Source organism: Rhipicephalus microplus, chromosome 9 (genome assembly GCF_043290135.1).
Source record: "Rhipicephalus microplus isolate Deutch F79 chromosome 9, USDA_Rmic, whole genome shotgun sequence".
Taxonomy (NCBI): Eukaryota; Metazoa; Arthropoda; class Arachnida; order Ixodida; family Ixodidae; genus Rhipicephalus; species Rhipicephalus microplus.
In genome coordinates, this window is record NC_134708.1 from 107219085 (window position 1) to 107240182 (window position 21098).

General features: G+C 47.9%; 1 protein-coding gene across 1 annotated transcript; it reads right to left on the bottom strand.

Moving 5' to 3' along the window:
* Positions 1–6330: 6330 nt before the first annotated feature.
* On the bottom strand, positions 6331–7881 carry LOC142772093 (uncharacterized). The gene is made up of 5 exons (XM_075874228.1): positions 7495–7881; positions 7334–7436; positions 6878–6962; positions 6753–6794; positions 6331–6616 (listed from the first exon to the last, which is right to left on the bottom strand). Exons 1-5 carry the CDS (start codon positions 7788–7790, stop codon positions 6480–6482), a joined length of 663 nt encoding a protein of 220 aa, XP_075730343.1. The 5' UTR covers positions 7791–7881; the 3' UTR covers positions 6331–6479.
* Positions 7882–21098: the final 13217 nt, after the last annotated feature.

Sequence of the window (21098 nt, forward strand, 5' to 3'; positions counted from 1 at the left end):
AACTCGCAAGCACAGAGACTATTGTGTGTAGTACGGCTTGAGTCGTACGACATGCACAGTTTCGGGCCGATGTTGTCGACGTGACGACACTGTGCCGTCCGGAAGTACTTCGTATGTAAGGTCACTCACACGTCGGATAACCTTGTATGGTCCGAAATAACGGCTCAGAAGCTTTTCAGACAAGCCTGGTCGTCGGACAGGAGTCCACACCCACACTCGTTCACCCGGGTGGTATGCGACGTTTCGACGGCGAAGGTTGTAACGTCGTGCATCTGCGTCTTGTTGGTGACCGATGTTCACGCGAGCCAGTTGACGAGCCTCTTCGGCGTACTGCGTGTATTGCTCGGCTTCTGGAGAAAGAGCATCGCTATTATCGTACGGCAGCATAGCGTCAAGCATCGTTTGTACGTTGCGTCCATAAACAAGGTGGAAAGGTGAAAATCGGGTTGTTTCCTGCATTGCCGTATTGTATGCGAACGTGACGTATGGGAGGATATCGTCCCAGGTTTTGTGCTGCACGTCCACGTACATTGACAGCATGTCCGCTATGGTCTTGTTGAGCCTTTCCGTCAGTCCATTACTTTGTGGGTGGTAAGCCGTTGTTTTTCGGTGACTCGTGCAGCTCAGTCTGAAAATGTCCTCTAGCATTTGTGCCGTAAATGATGTTCCTCTATCCGTAATCACACATGACGGCGCGCCGTGCCGGAGGACGATGTGCTGCACGAAGAACTTCGCCACTTCAGACGCCGTGCCGCGGGGTAATGCCTTTGTCTCAGCATACCGGGTCAAGTAATCGGTTGCCACTATAATCCATTTGTTACCAGTGGCCGACAAAGGGAAGGGTCCTAGAAGGTCCATTCCCACGAGGTCGAAAGGTGTCCGTGGTGGTGTAATAGGGTGGAGAAGGCCCGCAGGTTTCACGGGTGGCGTCTTGCGACGCTGGCACTCGCGGCAGCCTTGCACGTAGCGGTGTACACTGGTCGAAAGTCGTGGCCAATAGTACTGCTGGCGCACTCTGGCGAGAGTCCGCGAGTAGCCCAAGTGTCCCGACGTGGGCTCGTCATGGCACGCGAGGAGGATGTCATCCCGCATGTCGGCTGGTACAACGAGGAGGAAGGCTTTGTTGCTACCTCGAGCATTTTTCTTGTAAAGAATGCCCCTCCTTAGACAAAAGGATGACAATTCGCGAGCGATGCGCCGAGGAGTGTGAGAATTTCGGCCTTCTAAGGAATCAATAATAGGGCGCAATTCCTGATCGGCTCTCTGTCTAGACATAAAGTCAGAATCACTGAGGGCTCCGAGAAAACCATCAGCATATTCCGAGTCCATATCAGGATGTCCCACGGGTGCTCGAGAAAGTGCGTCGGCATCTTCGTGCTTGCGCCCAGACCTATACACAATCATGATGTCAAACTCTTGCAAGCGCAAACTCCACCGAGCGAGACGACCAGACGGGTCACGGAGATTGGCCAGCCAACACAGCGAATGGTGATCGGTCACCACCTTGAAGGGACGGCCGTAGAGGTAAGGTCGAAACTTTGCCGTTGCCCACACGACTGCGAGGCATTCCTTCTCTGAAGTGGAGTAGTTGGCCTCGGCTCGAGAGAGAGTACGACTGGCGTAAGCTATGACATGTTCTACGCCGTTGTGCCGTTGTACAAGGACAGCGCCAAGTCCGACGTTGCTTGCATCCGTGTGAACTTCGGTATCAGCGTCCTCATCAAAATGCGCAAGAACAGGTGCCTCTTGCATTCGCTGCCGTAACTCTGTGAAAGCTGCTTCTTGCTCTGTAGTCCAGGCAAACGGTACATCATCTCGGGTGAGTCGCGTGAGCGGTTCGGCTATCGTCGAGAAGTTGGTAATGAATCGGCGATAATAAGCACACAAGCCGAGAAAACGCCGTACCGCTTTTTTGTCTGACGGCACAGGAAAGGTGGCGACTGCTGCAGTTTTTTCTGGGTCAGGCCGCACTCCATCCGCACTCACAACATGTCCCAGAAATTTCAGCTCATCGTAGCCGAAATGGCACTTCTGGGGTTTTAGCGTGAGTTCGGCCGAACGAATAGCTTCCAGAACCATTCTTAGACGCTTCAGATGTTCTTCGAAACTCTCGGCAAAGATGACCACATCATCAAGGTATACAAGGCAGCTTTGCCACTTCAAGCCAGCGAGGACGGTATCCATCATTCGCTGGAATGTTGCGGGAGCCGAACAGAGGCCGAAAGGAAGAACTCTGAATTCATAAAGCCCATCGGGAGTTACAAACGCTGTCTTCTCTCTGTCTCGCTCATCGACCTCTATCTGCCAATAGCCGCTCTTCAAATCTATCGATGAAAAATACTTCGCGTGTCGTAGCCTGTCGAGAGAATCATCAACCCGTGGAAGCGGGTAGACGTCTTTTTTGGTGACGCTATTGAGTTTCCTGTAGTCAACACAGAATCGCAGCGTTCCGTCTTTCTTCTTTACTAGAACGACTGGCGAGGACCACGGGCTGCTCGACGGTTGTATCACCCCGTCGTCAAGCATCTCCTTTACCTGCGTCTGTATAGTCTCGCGTTCTTTAGCCGAAACACGGTAAGGTTGCTGGCGGATTGGGCGAACATCATCGTCGGTAATAATTCGGTGCTTTATGAGGGGTGTTTGACCGACTCTAGATGAAGAGGCGAAGCAAGATTTAAATTCCTTCAGCAGGGTATGCAGTGCGGCCTTCTTCTCGTCCGAAAGCTTCGAACTGACGTCGATGTGGTCCAGAAACTTATCTCCATCAACCATTTCCTCGGATGCGAAGCACTCGGTGACATCCGCTACACGGTCTCCGAAGGCCACGGTGGTGCCGCGGAAAAGATGTCGGTGCTCGAAGTTAAAATTTGTGACGAGTATCTGCGACCGTCCGTCACGCACACGCAGAATGCTTCGCACTGCACACACACCTTGAAGCAGTAAAAGGGATACGTTGCTCTCGGCGACCACGTCACCGTCTTGGAGGTCTTCACAGGTGACTTCTACGAAAGCAGTCGCTCGGGGAGGCAACGTCACGCTTTCGTCGGCAACACGCAGCGCAGGTCTACGACAGCTATCAGCGCCTCGATCGGTTGCAAGTTGCGTCGAGAAAGTCACCATTCGCTCGCGGAGATTTATGATCGCGCCATTCTCTCGAAGGAAGTCCATTCCAAGGATGAGCTGACGAGAACAGTCGCGTAGTACGAGGCAGGTTACCACAAACGTTGACTCGCGTATTTCCACTCTTGCGGTACAGCGACCCAATGGAGTAATAACGTGGCCTCCAGCAGTGCGAATACGCGTCCCATTCCAAGGTGTCATCACTTTCTTAAGACTGGTTGCCAATTTTCCGCTCATAATAGAATAATCTGCACCTGTGTCCACCAATGCGCTGACCTGAAGACCGTCTATCAGCACGGGAATGTCGAGTGAGACTCGGCCACTGGGTTCAGACGCACAATCCGGCATTTCTCTCGCACTGCACTCAGACGTCAATTCAATGTCTGCAGCGTTTTGTGGAAGCGTCGATAGGAGGTCTTCCGCACTTTTAGTCCCAGCGACCTCGCCCCCGAAGGTCGCTGCCTTCAGTTTTCCCGACGAGGGCTTGGGGAACGTCCCCGTGCCATCGTACTGAGACGTGGTCCAATAGCTGCGGGTCGTCGTGGAGATGGAGACCGCGATTGACGCCGTGGGAAAGGCAGACGTTGCTGCGCGAGGTAGTCCTCAATTTCTCTTGGCCTCTGACCAACTAGGGGACGAGGCGAATGAATAGAGAAACCGCGCAGTCCAAGTTGTCGGTATGGACATTCCCGGTAGATGTGACCGGCTTCACCGCAATGGAAGCAGAGGGGTCTTCTATCCGACGTACGCCAAATATCGGACTTCCGCGGAGGGGCACGGCGACCGTCGATGTCCAAACCAGCATGCGCAGATTGAATTGAAACTGGCGGCATCGTCTGGATTGGGACTGCAGGGCTTGAGACCGGCATGGAAGTGCGCAGAGCTTCGGCATATGTGCGGTTCCCAACATCAGTGGACGCAGGAGGTGGTTCTAGATTTGTAACCGTTGGTTGAGGGCGACGGCTGTGAAGCACCTGCTGGACCTCGTCCCGAATAATATTGGTGATGCTGCTTACCTCCGGCTGTCTCGCCCCGTGTAGTTTCGCGATTTCCTCGCGGACGACGGAGCGGACGATTTCGCGAATCCACTCAATGCTGTTGCTCCCGAAGCTGGCGGAAAATTCAGTAGGTGATGCAGAATTCACTTGCCGGTTGAGTAGGGCTGACCGCTGATGAAGTACCCTCTCCATCGTAGTGGCTTCGGTCAGGAATTCTGCTACACTCTTCGGAGGACTCCGCACTAGACCAGCAAAAAGCTGCTCCTTCACGCCTCGCATCAGATAGCGTAGCTTTTTTTCTTCTGGCATTGCCGGATCCGCTCGCCTGAAAAGCTGCGTCATGTCCTCCACGTACATGGTGACGGTCTCATTAGGCATCTGGATGCGTGAATGCAATGCACGTTCAGCACGATCGCGGCGGTCGGGGCTCCGGTAGGTCTCCAAGAGGCGATGCTGGAACTCGCGCCAGGATGTCAAGACATCACTTCTGTTCATGAACCACGTTCGGGCGCCGTCTTTCAAACACGCGTAGACGTTGCGGAGTTTGGCGGCTTCGTCCCAGTAGTTGATCGCTGCGACGTGTTCGAACTCGCTCAGCCAGTCGTCCACATCCTCAAACAGCTCTCCGTGAAAGGGACTAGGCATCAGCGGGTTCTGGACAGTGCAATAAATTGGTGCCGACGACGTAGGAGTTTCCATGACGCCTTGAGGCGAAGTCATAGTCGCTCTATGGATAAGCTGTGCCGGTGTCTCTGGTGGTAGGCCTCGTTGGCGGCGGCTTGTTCTGTGAACTGGCGTGTCCACGGGCACAGGGCTTGTGTTCCGGCTCCTGGATGGGCTCTTGTGCATGGGGTGCGTCGTCAGTTGTCGTACCCAGCACCTCCACCAATCTTGTCACCAATCTTGTCTCACTCAAGGAAACCTTCCGCAGAACTGCTCGTCAAGCTAGGACAAAAAGAAAAACTGCTCCAACCCAACCTCTTCGTCCTCTTCCACACGAAAACCACGCGAATTCATGCGGCATTAAAAAGCGGCTCAATCCCAACCTCTTCGTCCTCTTCCACACGAAAACCACGCGAATTCATGCGGCAATATCACAGTGTAAGCAATTTTCGGCAGGTAAACATGCTTCATAAAGAATGCAGCGAGCTGCGAAACAGTGTGAGGCTAAAAAATATCACAGTCCAACACTATGTGGTAATGCTGCATAAAAAGCGCAGTGAGCTAGAAAACAGTGAGGCAACACAAATATCACAGTGCTAAAAACATTCACAAAAAATGTAAACTATACGCTCTTGGTCTTTGTGTGGATGACTAGACACCTTTAAGATGGTGGGGGGAGGGGGGAGACGCTGCCTCACGAGTAGCTCGAACATAAATTGAGAAACGCATATATCGAACATCAAAAAAGATGAAAGACACGTGAAGAAAAAAACGCTGTACTCCTTGTACAAAGTAAATGCTAACTTAAAGGTAGTATAAACCAATAATGCATGATAAACATTTAAAACATTAAAAACATGATGTAAAACTTAAAATAAACGCATATATCGAACATCAAAATAGATGAAAGACATGTGAAGAAAAAAATGCTGTACTCCTTGTACAAAGTAAATGCTAACTTAAAGGTAGTAATATGTATTAAATGTAAAAAACAACGTATGAAATGGTACGCTGACTGCAACACGTAAACATATAAAAACTAATAAACCAATAATGCATGATAAACATTTAAAACATGATGCAAAACTTAAAATAAACGCATATATCGAACATCAAAATAGATAACTATGTATCTCTTTCCCGCAGAGGGCCCTCAGCCACGGCCCGCTCCTGTGCTGCGGCCGCCCGCTCCTGTGCTGCGGCCGCCCGTTCCAGTGCTGCTACCATACGCCGCGCCAGAGAAGTTGAGTGCAAGGCTGATCTTCTGATCCCCCGCACCTCCTGCAGTGAATCATCATGGTGGAAATGTTTGCATGAGCTGCTGAAGAACTCTCGACTATCTCGTGGCTCGAAGCTGCTGCTGCGGAGAATTGCAACGTGAACAACAATTTCCCCTCAGTTGAAAATTCATTGGCCTGGTGGCATCCTTTGAAAGTGTGAAGCTTCGTGTACAAGCTATGCCCTCTTCGTTTGGATCAACAAACAATTGCTGGAACTACTCTTCATTCATCTCCTCAAATGCATCTCTTACAATCAAACAGCCCTTTTCAGGGCTAACCAACCTTTTGCCCGGCAGTTTATCATTGCAGATGTCAGATACCGTGCCCTCAATACAATGCATGTTTCTTATTTACAGCCCAAGTTGGTTTCAGTCATCATAACAGAGCATCAAAAATGTTCACACCCTTTACGTAAAATTTAAACAAACGGTCTACTCACATCAAGCAACTTCTCAGTCAGCTCGAGGCTCTGGTCGCACTGGGAAGACACCCGCAACAAGGTGTCGGTGCGCCGTGGCCTCTGTTGACGGCGAGGCCGCACAGGAGGCTGAGGCACTGCAAACATGCAGCATTTTCGTCACCGCATGCTGTGGTAGGCTTTAAGTCTATGGCCATGTTGTGGATAATTGGGCAATTCGAATAACATACGAGAGGTTATTTTCTCAAAACACTTTGATGATCAATAACTTACCCGGTGCAGCGGGGCCGCTTTCCAGGTAACTTGGGGGGGCTTCTGTGGAGTAAAAAATAAAAGTTCACAAACTGGGCGCACATACGTCCTATAATCAATAAAACACTAAGTTCTCAGATGCTTACGTGTGGCTGTGTCACTGTCAGCTGCTGCAGCCGCTTCAGTGGCTTCCACCTCGACCTCCATTGCAGGAGCGGGAACATCCGCCTGCTGGAAAGTGTCGTGGGCATAATCTTTCAGAAAAAGGGTATTCGTTACTCTGGCTATTTTACAACCTTACCTACTAAACATCTGCGGAAACGTTCTGCAGCTATTCAGTGGTCAATGATATCAAGTATTACCATTTTAGTGCATGCACTTGCCCGCAGGCATTTCGTGTCTGTTTGATAAATAAATACGCCTTTTACTGCAAGGGCTGCAAAGCGAGATTTCAGTTGACAAACCTACCTGCTTTTGAATTCTTTTTCCTGCACTATCTTACTGTTCAACAAGGTTCCCCTAAAGGCACCCCTTACAAAATGGGCAAACTCTGTCATGGCACCGCTCAGGAACCCGTGATACTGCGGCGGCAGAGTGCTTACCTGTTGATATTCGAGGGAACCGAAGACGCCACCGAAGCGCGCCAACCCGGTGAGTTGCAACACGCGACCCCGGAAGCCTGGCAGACGACCCCCTCCAGTGCCCCTGGAAATATACACCAATGTCAAAGAACAAATCGCCCGCACATTCAACGGTCACTCACGTTTGTGCCTCTTTGATGGCGGCGGCGTCACGGCGGGCCTCGTGCACCTGCCTGCGCCACCAAGCCTGCCAGTCATCCGCGCTTTTCTGCGCAGGGCCTTCAAGGTTCAGCGCGTCGCTGAGCTCTTGCCACAGCCGCCGCCGGTCGGCGACCGTGACGCCATGCTGCAGCTCAATGGCTTTCGCCGCGAGCTGCGGATGTTCGCTCATAAAGGCGAGCACCAGCGCGCGCTGACCCTCGGAAACGCGGATGAGCCGCTGCTGCTGGTGGCTAGCGGTGCCGTTGCCCTCCGCCATGACTGCGCTCGACCGAGCCAACGACTTCGAAAGTTGCGCCGTTTAGTAGTGGAGTTTTGAAAACAGTAACTGCTTGAAACAAAGTTGTACCTAGCGCCACCACAAATTGTCCCGCTAAATTTAGCGTTGTTTAGAACAATAACAGAAAAAATACGTTTGGATTGTATTGTATTCCTCATTAAACAATTGAAAACTAGTGCCAACACATTTTAATAGTGCGCAATAATAGTCAAACACTTCTGAACATGTTACAAACACTTTTCACTTTGCTATACGGCCCCCAAGTCAACGTCAAAATGATGACGCAAGCCTCCATTTCCCTCATTGGCTGTTCACTTCCTCTCGTCCTCGCGACCGCTGCAGACCGCCCATTTTTTGACGTCACCGACAGACCGCCTCCGTCCGGATTTGGAATTTTTACATAATTGCGCCACAGTCTGTCCTTCCATCCGTGCATTCGTCCGGGCGTCCATCCGTGCGTCTGTCTATGCATTTGTCCCTGCGTCCCTCCCTGCTTTTGTCCATCCAACCATCCGCGCGTCCATGCAACTGGGGCGGCTCTCGAAGCATTGTAGTCTTGGGGCGAGACCAAGGGTGCCTCGACCATACGTCCTCTTCTCCGTCGTGCTTGCCTACTCTCGCGTGCCCACCCACACTCATTTTGCTTGTCGTCTTCAAATTGGTTTGTTTGCGCCGGTTCCGTGCTATCATTCTATTCTTGTTCTTTATATCCCATTTTCTTTGTCACCCCTGACAGTGCCTATGCATACGGGTTGGCCAGTGAACGGTCGTGGAGCGCGAGAACTTCCTTTTTTCAATCAACAAACTCGCTAGCAGACGCGGCCTGCGTCGGCGTTGCGGGGCGCGAGAGGCGGAGCGTAGTAGAGGAGACAGAGGGAGAGGGGACGTTCACGTGGCAATAGGATTATAAAAGCTGCGGGATGATGAGCGAGCATAGAGTAGCAGATGCTCCCCGCGTCGGCGTTGCGAGGCGAGAAAGGGCAAGCGTTGGAGAGGAGAGAGAAAGGGAGCAGACCCGTATGCACAGTATGGGTTGTCACGCCGTACCCCGGATTGAGCTTGACACTAAGCTGCTTCGCATTTAAAAAATAAATGGGCTTTTGCCCTCGAAATGTCTTGGGCGATTTCATGAACAACCCAGTGGATTGTGCATATAACACAAAAGGTGAACGGAATTCATTCATTCATTCATTGAATCATTCATTCACTACAGACGTAGTTCATAGCGGATATTAACGCCGTTGTTCTTACCGGCTATAGTCCGTATTGCGTGGAAAGATAATGCAAAAAAAAAAAGCTCCGACGAATAAAACATGCAGTGAGATTTTAAGGACGCTAACTCAGTGCCACGTTTGAATAGGCCAATCTAATTAACTTCCAGAAAAGTAAGTTGGCCCTAGCAGACAAACTAGCACGAAAGAGTATGAAAACACGCATTTAACTTCGACAGGTAACGAAGCACGTGGACGTGCAACAGCGCACGCCCGAATAACAATCGATAGGGCATGCGAAAAATTAGCACTTCCCAGCAACCGTTGGAGTTTAGTACGTGCTTGGAATTTCTGAATTCTCCTCAGTACTTTTCAAACCACCAAGCGCTTTCTGCAGCTTCATTACTGTGGACCATGGGTCAAGTTGTAGTTCATTTTCAGAAGCCACCGTGGTGGTGTGGTGGTAGTGGTGCCTCAATACTTACCTGAAAGTCGGTGGATCGAATCTCAGCCGCGGGGGTCACATTAAGTTGGAGAGGGAATCCTAGAAGCCCGTGTGCTTACATTTATGGGGACGCTCAAGAATTTCAAGTGGTGAAAATTTCTGGAGTCCTTCACTGAGGCGTCGCTCACAATCATACCGTATTTTTGAAACGTCAAGCTCTACCAGACAGACAGACAGACAGACAGACAGACAGACAGACAGACAGACAGGCAGCCTGTCTGTCTGTCTGTCTGTCTGTCTGTCTGTCTGTCTGTCTGTCTGTCTGTCTGTCTGTCTGTCTGTCTGTCTGTCTGTCTGTCTGTCTGTCTGGTAGAGCTTGACGTTTCAAAAATACGGTATGACTGTGAGCGACGCCTCAGTGAAGGACTCCAGAAATTTTCACCACTTGAAATTCTGGCAGACAGACAGAAAGCGAACTTTATGGCTTCCTTATGTGCTACTTGCATGACCCTCCTTAGCAGTCGGTAGTATGGCAACGTTATGTCACATTTAATTTTTGCATTGATTTATTCGTTTATTCACTCCAGCAGAGGTTTCTTGTGAATGGTACTGCAACATCTGTGCCGAACACCGATTAGCTGTATACGCCAGATCTGACTACATGTTCGAGGCGCGTATCAATTGGTTTCCATTCAGCTCAGTCTGTACCGTGCTCTTCGTAGCGCTCTCTTTTCCTCTGCGACCTCCGCGTCCTTCTTGGTCCTCAATGGCCTTTCCACGTTGCCCTGCCGATATATCTGGCTTAATACCATGGCTGGTGAAACTGCTCGGGGTAAATTAGCAGATGCGCGTATGAAAGCCTTTTAGGCGCGATGCAATTTGCATTGCCAATGAGTCCGATATCCTGTTCTTTTATCGCATTGCCTCACGCGTTCCGTTAGCTGTATTCCTGAGAAAAAAAATGCGGGGTAGGAAATGGAAAGGGAATTCGGCTTTACTTTCTTTATGGCTAATTTCTCAACTGGCTCTGGAGAAAGAGAAAGGAGAGAAAAGGCAAGGTGGTGTTTTATCCTCTGCAATGGTGTAAGGAGGAAGAACGTTCGCGAAGGAATGAAATAACGTTTGCATAATCATTTAACCTTGCCGCATAAGAAGTAACCCTGGAGGAACATTTAAACAGTGCAAGGAGACAGAAGAGCCAAGGATACTCCTAGATACAGCTCTGATGCAACAGTGTTGTGTTAATGGGTCTCCCTGGGTGTTCCGCCATTTTGCGCTGTTGAAATCTTTTCTTAAGTACGAACCATCTCACCCAAGCATTCGTTTGAGCTAAGTAAACTTTCTCCTAACCTACAATAATAACTATTTAGGGGAAATACTCTAGACAAAAATTATCCCAATTTTGCGTCCCAAAGTCACGTTATGCGAGGCGACGCAGTGGAGGACACCGGAAATTTCGTCTGACTGGCGTTCTTTGACGTGAACCAAAGTCTTAAGAGACGAATCTCAAATATTTCACCTCTATCGAAGTTCGGTCACCGCAGTGGCTAGGCTTTCAACCTGCGACCTTTGGGTCTGGAGTCCAGCACCCGTAATCACTTGAACACCAGGGTGCATGGCAAACCAGAAAGATACGCCACACACCAACCCCTTCACGAAATAAGCGGAAGAAATGGTTCGCTTGAAGTGTGCCGCTGTGGGGCGATGTCCTCAAAAAGCAACTGCCTGGCAGACGATGGGCCCAAGAGCAGCGCACGCTTTGTGGGCATGCCCTCACCATTGTCCTTCTTACAACTTGTTCCTTGGTACAGCGCGGACGCACAGAAAGGCCGCCGCTCACGCTCCTGAGCTAAAAGATTTGGGCGCCTGTAAGCCCAAACTAATATTAAATCCAGAGTAATTCTGAGTCGGTAGTTTTCAAGGTTGTAATCAGTGCACAAACTCTATCAAAGTATTGCTTTCTAGAAAAGTTTGTGCAAACATAATTGTATAAATTCATTGAATAATGCAAAAATTATACTGAATTTCGTTTGGATGAATAAGTTTCTTGTATTATAAATAGGCTGCCGTCAAAATTTGTTTTTTGTGTATACCTTGCGTAGCGCAAATGCATGAACGAGCGCGAGTATGACAATTGATATGCAGAAAAGCAAACAGAACTGCTAAGAACGCAATGAGCTGCAGGATTACTGTTTGCAGTGCGCTCTCGAATACACCAACACCTGCGTGACCTTCGTGCCAGCGCTTTCTGAGTCACAAGTGACCAATTCGTACTGGGAGTCGGTAGCCGTAATATGAAAAGGAGCTGAAAGGTTATCAGAAGAAGGCCGCTATTCATACACATGGTCGTCATTTGCACGTGCAACCTAATTACGCAGGTCAGACTGATATTTTAAATAGATTGTGAGATGCCAAATGAATGGTTTCGTGTCCACAAGGCCACCTTTCTTAATTGGCGCCTATAGTACCTAATATAGTCGCTTCTGTCGTGCAAGCGACGGAATGATATACGCTACGCCTGGCTATTCAGCATTAGTGGTAGCGACGTTGGCGTGGCTAACAGTTACACGAAGGACAAGGTATAAAGCATTGTGGCTACACACAGTGGCGGTTTGTTAATAAGCACAGCGATATCTTTGTTTTGGTGTTGCTATCGCGTTTTTCTAGAACTATCGCTTAGCTTGTTACTGAGAAATGACCTGCCAAACAAGCCTATAGTGCTTCAACTGTTTTGTTAAGGTAAGTGATATATTAATATTTTTTTTTGATCAAAGTAATGGTTTTACTGTGCTTCAAGAAGCATATGACGCTGGTGTATGGATTCCGATATACACTTGCATTTGGTAAACTTGACGCTATTGCTCTAAACATTACGTAGAATCGTCACACATAAGCTGTAGTGGCCTTATTAAGCGCGTCTTCAACAGATATTTTTTAAATGCGAAGCATTTCTTAGCGAACTTCGGCGAGTTTGAACGTATCTATCTATCTATCTATCTATCTATCTATCTATCTATCTATCTATCTATCTATCTATCTATCTATCTATCTATCTATCTATCTATCTATCTATCTATCTATCTATCTATCTATCTATCTATCTATCTATCTATCTATCTATCTATCTATCTATCTATCTATCTATCTATCTATCTATCTATCTATCTATCTATCTATCTATCTATCTATCTATCTATCTATCTATCTATCTATCTGTCTGTCTGTCTGTCTGTCTGTCTGTCTGTCTGTCTGTCTGTCTGTCTGTCTATCTATCTATCTATCTATCTATCTATCTATCTATCTATCTATCTATCTATCTATCTATCTATCTATCTATCTATCTATCTATCTATCTATCTATCTATCTATCTATCTATCTATCTATCTATCTGCCTACAGCTTTTAACTCTCTTGGCTGTTTGAATAATGGTATCGATACCCAACTTGGTATGGCATAACATGACTGTATGAAGAACATGAAAATCATGGCGTGCAAGTCATGAATGTCATGATTTACATTCCATGGTCTTGACGCTTTTGCGGTGGTTTCGTTCACATGGCATGTTGCAAAACTGGTATGGTATGATTGCATGGCAAACACAAGCGACAGACCATACATAACATGAAAATCATGACATGTGTGTCATGTAGCAACATGACTACATGCCAAGCTCATGATGCGCTTCCGGGCGTTTCGCTAGCTTCACATATACCAAATTTGGTATTACGGGACATGAATGGATGACGAAGGTATGTGACAGGTGCAAACATGATAATCATGAGATGCGTGTCATGTGAGAACATGACTGAATGCCACAGTCAAGGCGCCAATACACTTCGACGTGACACGGCGCGCGTGTGCCTCGGCGTTCATTTCGTCGCGTCACTCCGGCGTTGCCATGCTAGGCGCCGGGTCCTGTCATATACTCGCAGGCGCACGCCGCACTGCGTTGCTTTGACGCATGCGCGTTTCAGCGCGTCCGGCGTCCCTCAGTCCCTAAAAGAGTCAGACGCAGTGCTGTCTGAATAACGCATCGGCGCAAAATGCAGCATGTCACATCTCGCACCTGTTGCCATCGGGCTGCGCCGATGGACGCTGGTCGCGCCGGTAGCGTCTGGCGTGAGACTATATACCCCGCGACAACTTTCTGTGGCAGCACAGCCAAGGCTACGGAGCCGAAGCACGCTTGTCTTACTGCACCACAGCATAGTCTCCTAACGAAAACGTTTGTATACTGTTCTGGGCAACTAAGATTTTACCATTCGTCACTTACATTTTTCGCGGATTGATTTTTTAATTAGTGAATAAAAACGTTGCGCAGTAGTAAAAATTTCGTTTCGCGCTCTCTCATGTTTTTGGAGGTTTTTTGGCTTCCGTCGACTCGCGTTTCCTGCGACTCGCGTTTCCTGCAGCGAAACGCGAGCAAACGCGAGCCGAAACGCGAGCAAACGAGAGAAATCGAAACCGAAACACCCGTCGAAGCGGTCGAACTACTTGGCGCAGGAGCACATGTGCATAGGCTCCGCCCACGTAGCCTTGGCCGTGCTGCCACAGAAAGTTGTCGCCGGGTATAGAGTTCTCGTGTTTCGCTTACGTATAGCGTCGCTGTACCCAGTGTGCGCACCCGTCAACGTCACGTTGGAGTAAATTGGGCCCTTCATTATGCACTCGTGGCCGTTTCGCTAGCTCGACATATACCAAATTTAGTGTTACGTGACGCCAATGGATGACGAAGGTATATCACTGCTGCAATCATGATAATCATGACACGCGTGTCATGCAAGAACATGACAACATACCACGTTCACAGCGTGCTCGCAGCCGTTTCCATAGCTTCACATATACTAAATTTGGCATCACGTGACATGAATAGATGACGGAGATAAACGACACATCCTGACATGATTATCATAATGCGCAAGTCATGTACGGCATAATTTGCCTCCACTTCGTAACGTTGTGGTGATTTGAAAGTGACATATCAACCTTCCTCATTTGCGCTTCGCATATGATCGATTTCCATTGTACGTGGGATCTGCCATTTTTTTTCTAAACACACATTGACGCCCACGGGACGGCTTTATGCTCTCACATAGTAGAGTACTTAGTACTCTCAATCGTTAACGATTTTTTATAAACAGACCACTGATGTTTCTCCGCTAAATTAGCGCGACGTCGTATCGTTCTACCATGAAACTGGGACGGCCTTCTGCTCTCCCATAGTGGCATGCCTAGTACTCTAAATCGTTAAACACTTATTTGTCAGACCAACGGGACGACTTTATCGTCTCCCATGGTACGGTAACAAATACTCCAAATTGTAACTACTTTTCAGTGTGCTTATCTTAATAGGTTTACCTAAAAAATTTGGTACCTTCGTCAAACAGTGAAACTCCCACTCCACGTTTCCAGAAAAATGCAAAGCTTCATGAGTTCATTTTCTTGGTCTGGGGGCTCAGAATTTTCATCTCGTCCGGCGTTGGCCTACTAACTACGAGATCGAAGCGGCTTTGCGTCCCCCGACGTTTCTGTCACGGCTTCTACCTTGTGCTTCCGCATTTTAATATAGACAGTAAGGAGTGACGGTACGCCGGCTCAGACACTGGCTCACTACCATCTTGGGCCATTGCTATGTGTCTTCCTGCTGGGTAGCCAAATTAGCCGTAGTCCCCAATCAACTGTATTACCATATTTGTATCGAGCCCTTCTCGCATTTCACTGACGTTTGGAGGCTACGTGCCCAGGAATAGAGATAACGGAATCTAAAGTGCTAGACACAATGGCCGCTTTCCTGCGGCCCTTGGTGCCCCAGCATCGTCAATCTATATGAACCGCCTATGGAAACGAATAACCGCAGCTTTGTTGCCAGGGCATCTTCGAGACTTTGTTTGGCAGTTGGGCTGGGCCTTGCCGCCCAACCGAGATGGGTTGCCACGATGGCAGGTGGTACCCACCTCAACTTGCCCCGAATGCGTCATAGACGAGACCAGTCGACATACGATGATTGAATGTGTCGTCGCCCGCATTTTTTTGGGGAGCGCTACATGCTGGTTTTCCTTGATAGGGTGTGCGAACATTCGTGCCCGGTGGCCGAATTCCGTGTGGGAACTTCTCAGCTTTTTTTTATAGTTGTGGGGCTCTTCAGCCTTGGACGAAACCGATGCGAGGCCGTGGCTGGAAATCGCCACCGACGTGCTTTTGGGCCCATACCAGGGTGAATAAGACGAGTGATCCTTACATTCCTCTCTAAGAAATTATTCTTCCTGGGGGAGCATCAGTTTCTGTGGCAATGGTCGTGCCCTGAAAAGGTACAACTCATCTCGATCAACGTGCTGCTAAACAGCACCCGCCGAGTATTTTTTTGCATGCTTTCGTTTGTAACCAAGTGTGTTTCAATGTATCATTGTACTTTTGTAGTCATTGTATCATAATATCCCGTTGTGTTCTTTTGTACATGCATGCCACGTCTGCCGTGTGTATTGCAGTAATGTTCAACACCCCACAACAACATAGAGGTGTTTGTTACGGCACGTAGATGTGCCTATGTCTATATTGTAACGGGTGCAAGAGAGTAAAAGTAAAAAACTAGTTTATTATGGGTGAACTTGTACCCTGAAAATTATGTGCGAAAAGATGGAAGAGTCCGCTAGAGCGTTCCAAAAACAAAAACTCTTCCTATGCCCACGCACCTTCTTCTTCTTCGCATCTCCAACCCACACTGGCTCGTGCCTGTGAACAAGAGGCATGCGTCGTGTGGCCCCAAGCAAGAGTGCGCACAAGACTGTGGACGCTGATTCTTCATAATGTCCGATATTGTAAACAGTCTCTGTGGCATTAGTCCCCCTTCGAAATACGCATCGTCCCGATGCGCGATGGAGGGAGGCAAACAGAAAACGGGAGCGCTTTCATTCCCTCTCATAATAGGGCTTCATACGAACGACGTGTACGACTTCTGCGCTGTTTCGCCGCTTTGAACAGATGTGTACATCGGCGATGACTTCGTAGTTCAGGTCACTAATTCGTCGGAGAACCTTATAGGGGCCAAAGTATCGACAAAGAAGCTTTTCTGATAGGCCGCGGCGTCGGAGTGGTGTCCATATCCACATTCGCTCGCCTGGGTTGTACTGAACTTTTCTGCGGCGCAGGTTGTAGTGCCTTGCGTCCTTGTTTTGCTGTTGATGTATTCAATGTCGTGCCAACTGACGTGCTTCTTCAGCCCTTTGCAGAAAGTCGTCAAGTTCAGATGGTTCGTAATTGTCGTTGTCTACTGGCAACATGGCATCTAGTGTCGTAGTGACAGTGCGACCGTAGACCAGTTGAAATGGTGTGACGCGGATGGTCTCCTGCACTGCCGTATTGTAGACGAAAGTTGCGTATGGCAAGATTTCGTCCCACAATTTATGCTCAATGTCAACGTACATCGACAGCATGTCAGCGATGGTGCGGTTCAGGCGTTCTGTCAACCCGTTGGTTTGGGGATGGTATGCAGTGGTCCTCCTATGGCTGGTGTTAGTCATTGTCATTAAGGACTGCATCAAATCAGCCGTGAACGCTGCTCCTCGATCGGTAATGACGACGAGTGGGGCTCCATGGCAAAGAACAATATTCTGAACGAAAAACTTCGCGACTTCCGTTGCCGTTCCTCGCTCAAGGCAGCCGGTTTCAGCGTATTGTGTCAAATAGTCGCAACTATTATCTACCTTTTTCCTGATGCCGACATTGGAAACGGTCCGAGGAGGTCCATTCCAACCTGTTGAAATGGGGACCGATGTTCACCCTTGCGTAGGACCTATACCCGTCGCCACAGAGTTCACGTCCACTCACATATGGCTCGTATCGCCACTAACCCGTAAAATAAGCAGACATCCTGTTCTGCCCACGTGAATGGTTGAAGTGTTTGCGTCTGCCATCGCGCAACTGAAAAATCGACCGATGAGTCGATGAGCTAAAGCAGTCGCCTCACGACCAAAACGGCCATTTTCAACCATTTTCTGCCAGTCGCGAAACGACCAACTTGGTTGTGTGACGTATTCTAGTCGCTGGTGTGAACGAGCCTTGTCTCTTTAGGTATCAATCACCTATCATGCACTCGCCGCCGCACTATTAGAGCGTTCAAAGTAATACAGCGTAATACACTACACACAACACCATGCACAGTGGAGTGTACGCAGCACAGTACACTACACATCTACGTAGTACAGCCGACACCTGTGTCCTTTCTTAGCACTACAGCAGGCCCGTGGCATGTTCTGAGCTTCGCGGCCACAGCGTGAGGAATCGCCTCCATCGAAACGACGACAGTGCGCTTGGCGGCATAGAGTTTCCCAAAACTAACTAGAGGGTACTCTGGCGCTGCGATCGTTCAGCGACCATGGGAATAATGGGTAGTACACACATTTGCCTAGTCTTCGTACTTGCGGACGGTGAATCGTACTTGCGGCTTCGTTTATTGCTGTGTTTCGGTTTTGTTTTGAGAGAAAGATTCGACCCTTTTGAAATTTATGACCCGATTTCGAAAGGTAAGTCTAAAAAAATAAGATACTGAAGCGCAACCGCTCAACATTTGCTAATATTTGTTTCGTGAAAAAACAACTTCAAGCCACACGAACACACACGGAGCCAGAAGCAGGCCACAAGTACGAATATTAGACAAATGTGTGCACTATGCATGCTAGCTGAAGCGCCGTGTGTTGCAGCTCCCATAGAAAGTAGCGCCAGAGTTTCCTCTAGTGTATATTAGAAAACTCTATGCTTGGCGGCGTGTGTAAACGAAACCGAACGAAGCCTTTTTTTCGACGATTTTGTTTGTAAGACTTCGGAATGGTAAGCATAAAAAATCGTTCCTCATTTAATTTCAGGCATTCAGAAGCATGCAAAGTGCGAACGCGCAGAAAATTGGAAAGTGACACACTTTAGTTGGCAGTGCGGACCAGGAAACAAACAGTCTTGCCGCATAGCTCGTGAAAAGCACGCAACTATGTTGATACCGATTACACAAAGTTTACCGAATACCGTCAACGAGTTGTTGCGAAATCTTGAGCTATACAAGTGCAGGGACGTATGCGGTACGCCTTTACTTACCGCAGCAAAGGTTTCATGCAGTGCGATGGATATACCAGCCAGCGCTGGACAGCTTCTGTGCTTCGGGCATTTGCGTTGGGGCTAAGCGTAGTACGCATCCCTTCTTCGCAAATGAACGCTGATGCATGTATATTGTTCGCTGCTGTACGCGCTAAAATGTTACTTATGTGGCCTCTATTTTGTGTAAACATCGATCGATTGACTTGCAATAAAACGATTTATTGTTGCAAGCTTGTGCGACCAGCGTTGTCATTTCTATCGGCCTGTATGCAGCATCACAACTTACTAAAGTAAGTATGCAAGATACTTATGAGCTTATATTGCACCGTTTACTGCAAAGTACTATGTGGAAACGATAGAAATTGAGAAAGGGGGCTGCGAAAACGAGCGGGGGTCAGCCATGACGCAGAAGCAGACGACGACGATGTCGTCTGCTATGCGGGAGGCCATATCTAAACACTCTGGTGCTTTGGAACCTATTTCATCTTATGCGCAATTAGAAATTATACAAACAATATTCTTAGTTATATTTGGTACTTGGTTCAAAAATATATTTGGTATTTGGTTCAAAAATATATTTATGTGCAGAAGCTAATGAAACCTTTTTCACTTATTAGTAAAATAGTCATTTTGCAATCTTTTTACGATTCCTCACAAAACCCAGACGGCGCTACCGTCGCTTCCAAATTGCTGTCCCCATTGGCTCTTTGGACATGTTACTCCACTGACTACGGTACTATATCGACATTTCTGCGCCATTTTCTCATTTTGTACTATTAGAGTGACTGGACGCGTGTAAACGATTAAGTTGACTGAACAAAATTTGGGAGTCATGGACGATTAAAGGTTTTCCGGGCCACTTTTGGTTGAGTAATCAATAATCGACATTATCTCTACAATAATGGCGCACAGAGCCGCTCATTCTATCAGGGCTTAAAAATAATTCTGAGCAGTGGTTAAAAATTACGGTGGTTATTAGCGCGAAATGACAGCACAATGCCGGGGTCAGGACAAAGCACCGCCACGTCTTCTAAGTTGTGTTGTGTTGCTCCAAAGAATCGTTCTTCATTCACACCAACTCGCCTACAAACGCATTTTGTTAAAATGGTGATAGACTTGAGTGATTACATCATTTCAACACTTCAAAAGCGATAGTTACTACTCAAAGATAAAAAGATCCTTATTTGTTTATTGTTATTGTTTGCATACTGCACGCCAATTATATACTGAAGCTGGACGAGTACAGACGGCATCACACTATCGTTTATAGAGTGGTGCAGTGCGTGGCCATGGATGCTGTTCGTATTCACGGCTGCTGCCTCCCGTTAGCTTCATGATTCCATTCGTGCTTGACTTATTGCACAAGTATCTATCATGCCTATGCTAGTATTACTATGCTAGGTATCGTTACAGCGTCGGTATTTGCATATTTCTGCGAAAAAATAGCAGCTCAAGCGGCTGGATGGGTGCTCTCGAGAAATGCGATTCCTTCAATGCAGGAGGCAGGGTGTAGGAAAAACAGAAAAAAAAGATAACATGAGGAAGATTGAGGTAAAATAAAAACAAAAGCCCATTGAGTGCACGCGTCAAGGCTAACACGCGAATATCTTACGAAAAACGGAAACAACACAACATAGTAATATATAGTGAGGCTCTAAGTCGCAGGAAGATTGGCTAAGACCAGTTAGACGATTTCACTCTAAGAGTGTAGATGTCTGATGGTTAAGCTTTACGTAGACAAAGTTAAGGTGGTTCCTTTTTTCGTCGAGTTTTTCAATGTTATTCACCACCATGTGTTCAGCAGGTAAGTTTATAACTTTAAGTTTAGAATCTTACACCATTTTTTTTTCTACTGCTTCAAAACTTTAGCATAGGGGTACTATCAACACAAGAGCATTATAGTGTAGGCCTTATATACCGGGGTTAAGGGTGCACGCATAGTCAGAAAAATTCGACTTCAGCGTGCGGGAATAATTATCAAACCAAAAGTTGCGTTTTGAAAGTGAGCCAACGGAAGCAACCTGTTGATATAACGCACAAGCGGAAAAACTAACGAAGGACGTGAGTAATTCGCCTTCCGTTTTCAAGAGATGCGAGAATAGACGCGATGGTTCGGTTTTGGCATGGGTTGTCGAATATGGCTTTATTCGCATCATTTTCTTCGGAAGTGGCTGGAGTGTGGCATGAGAGCGAATGCAGAAAGGAGCTGAATGAGGCAGAGTGAGCCACCCAATCGAAAATGGTAGCTAAACAACACAGGAAACATGTCGAGCCAAGTGATCCTTATCACTGGCGCGCTTGAATATTTTTATCCCTTAATGGACGGTCTCTGGTGAATTACGTCCGGTAAACAAAACCACTAAAACAATGATTTTCCATTTAATGGGCCCATCGCCATGATACGACTGTGAGCCACGCCATACGGGGTGGGGGCTGGTGGTCTCCGGATGAATTTCGGCTATTTGGAATTCTTTCACTTGCACCAAAGTCTAAGTAAGCCGGTGTCATTGCATTTCTCTCCCATCGTAGTGCGGAGGCTATGGTTGTAA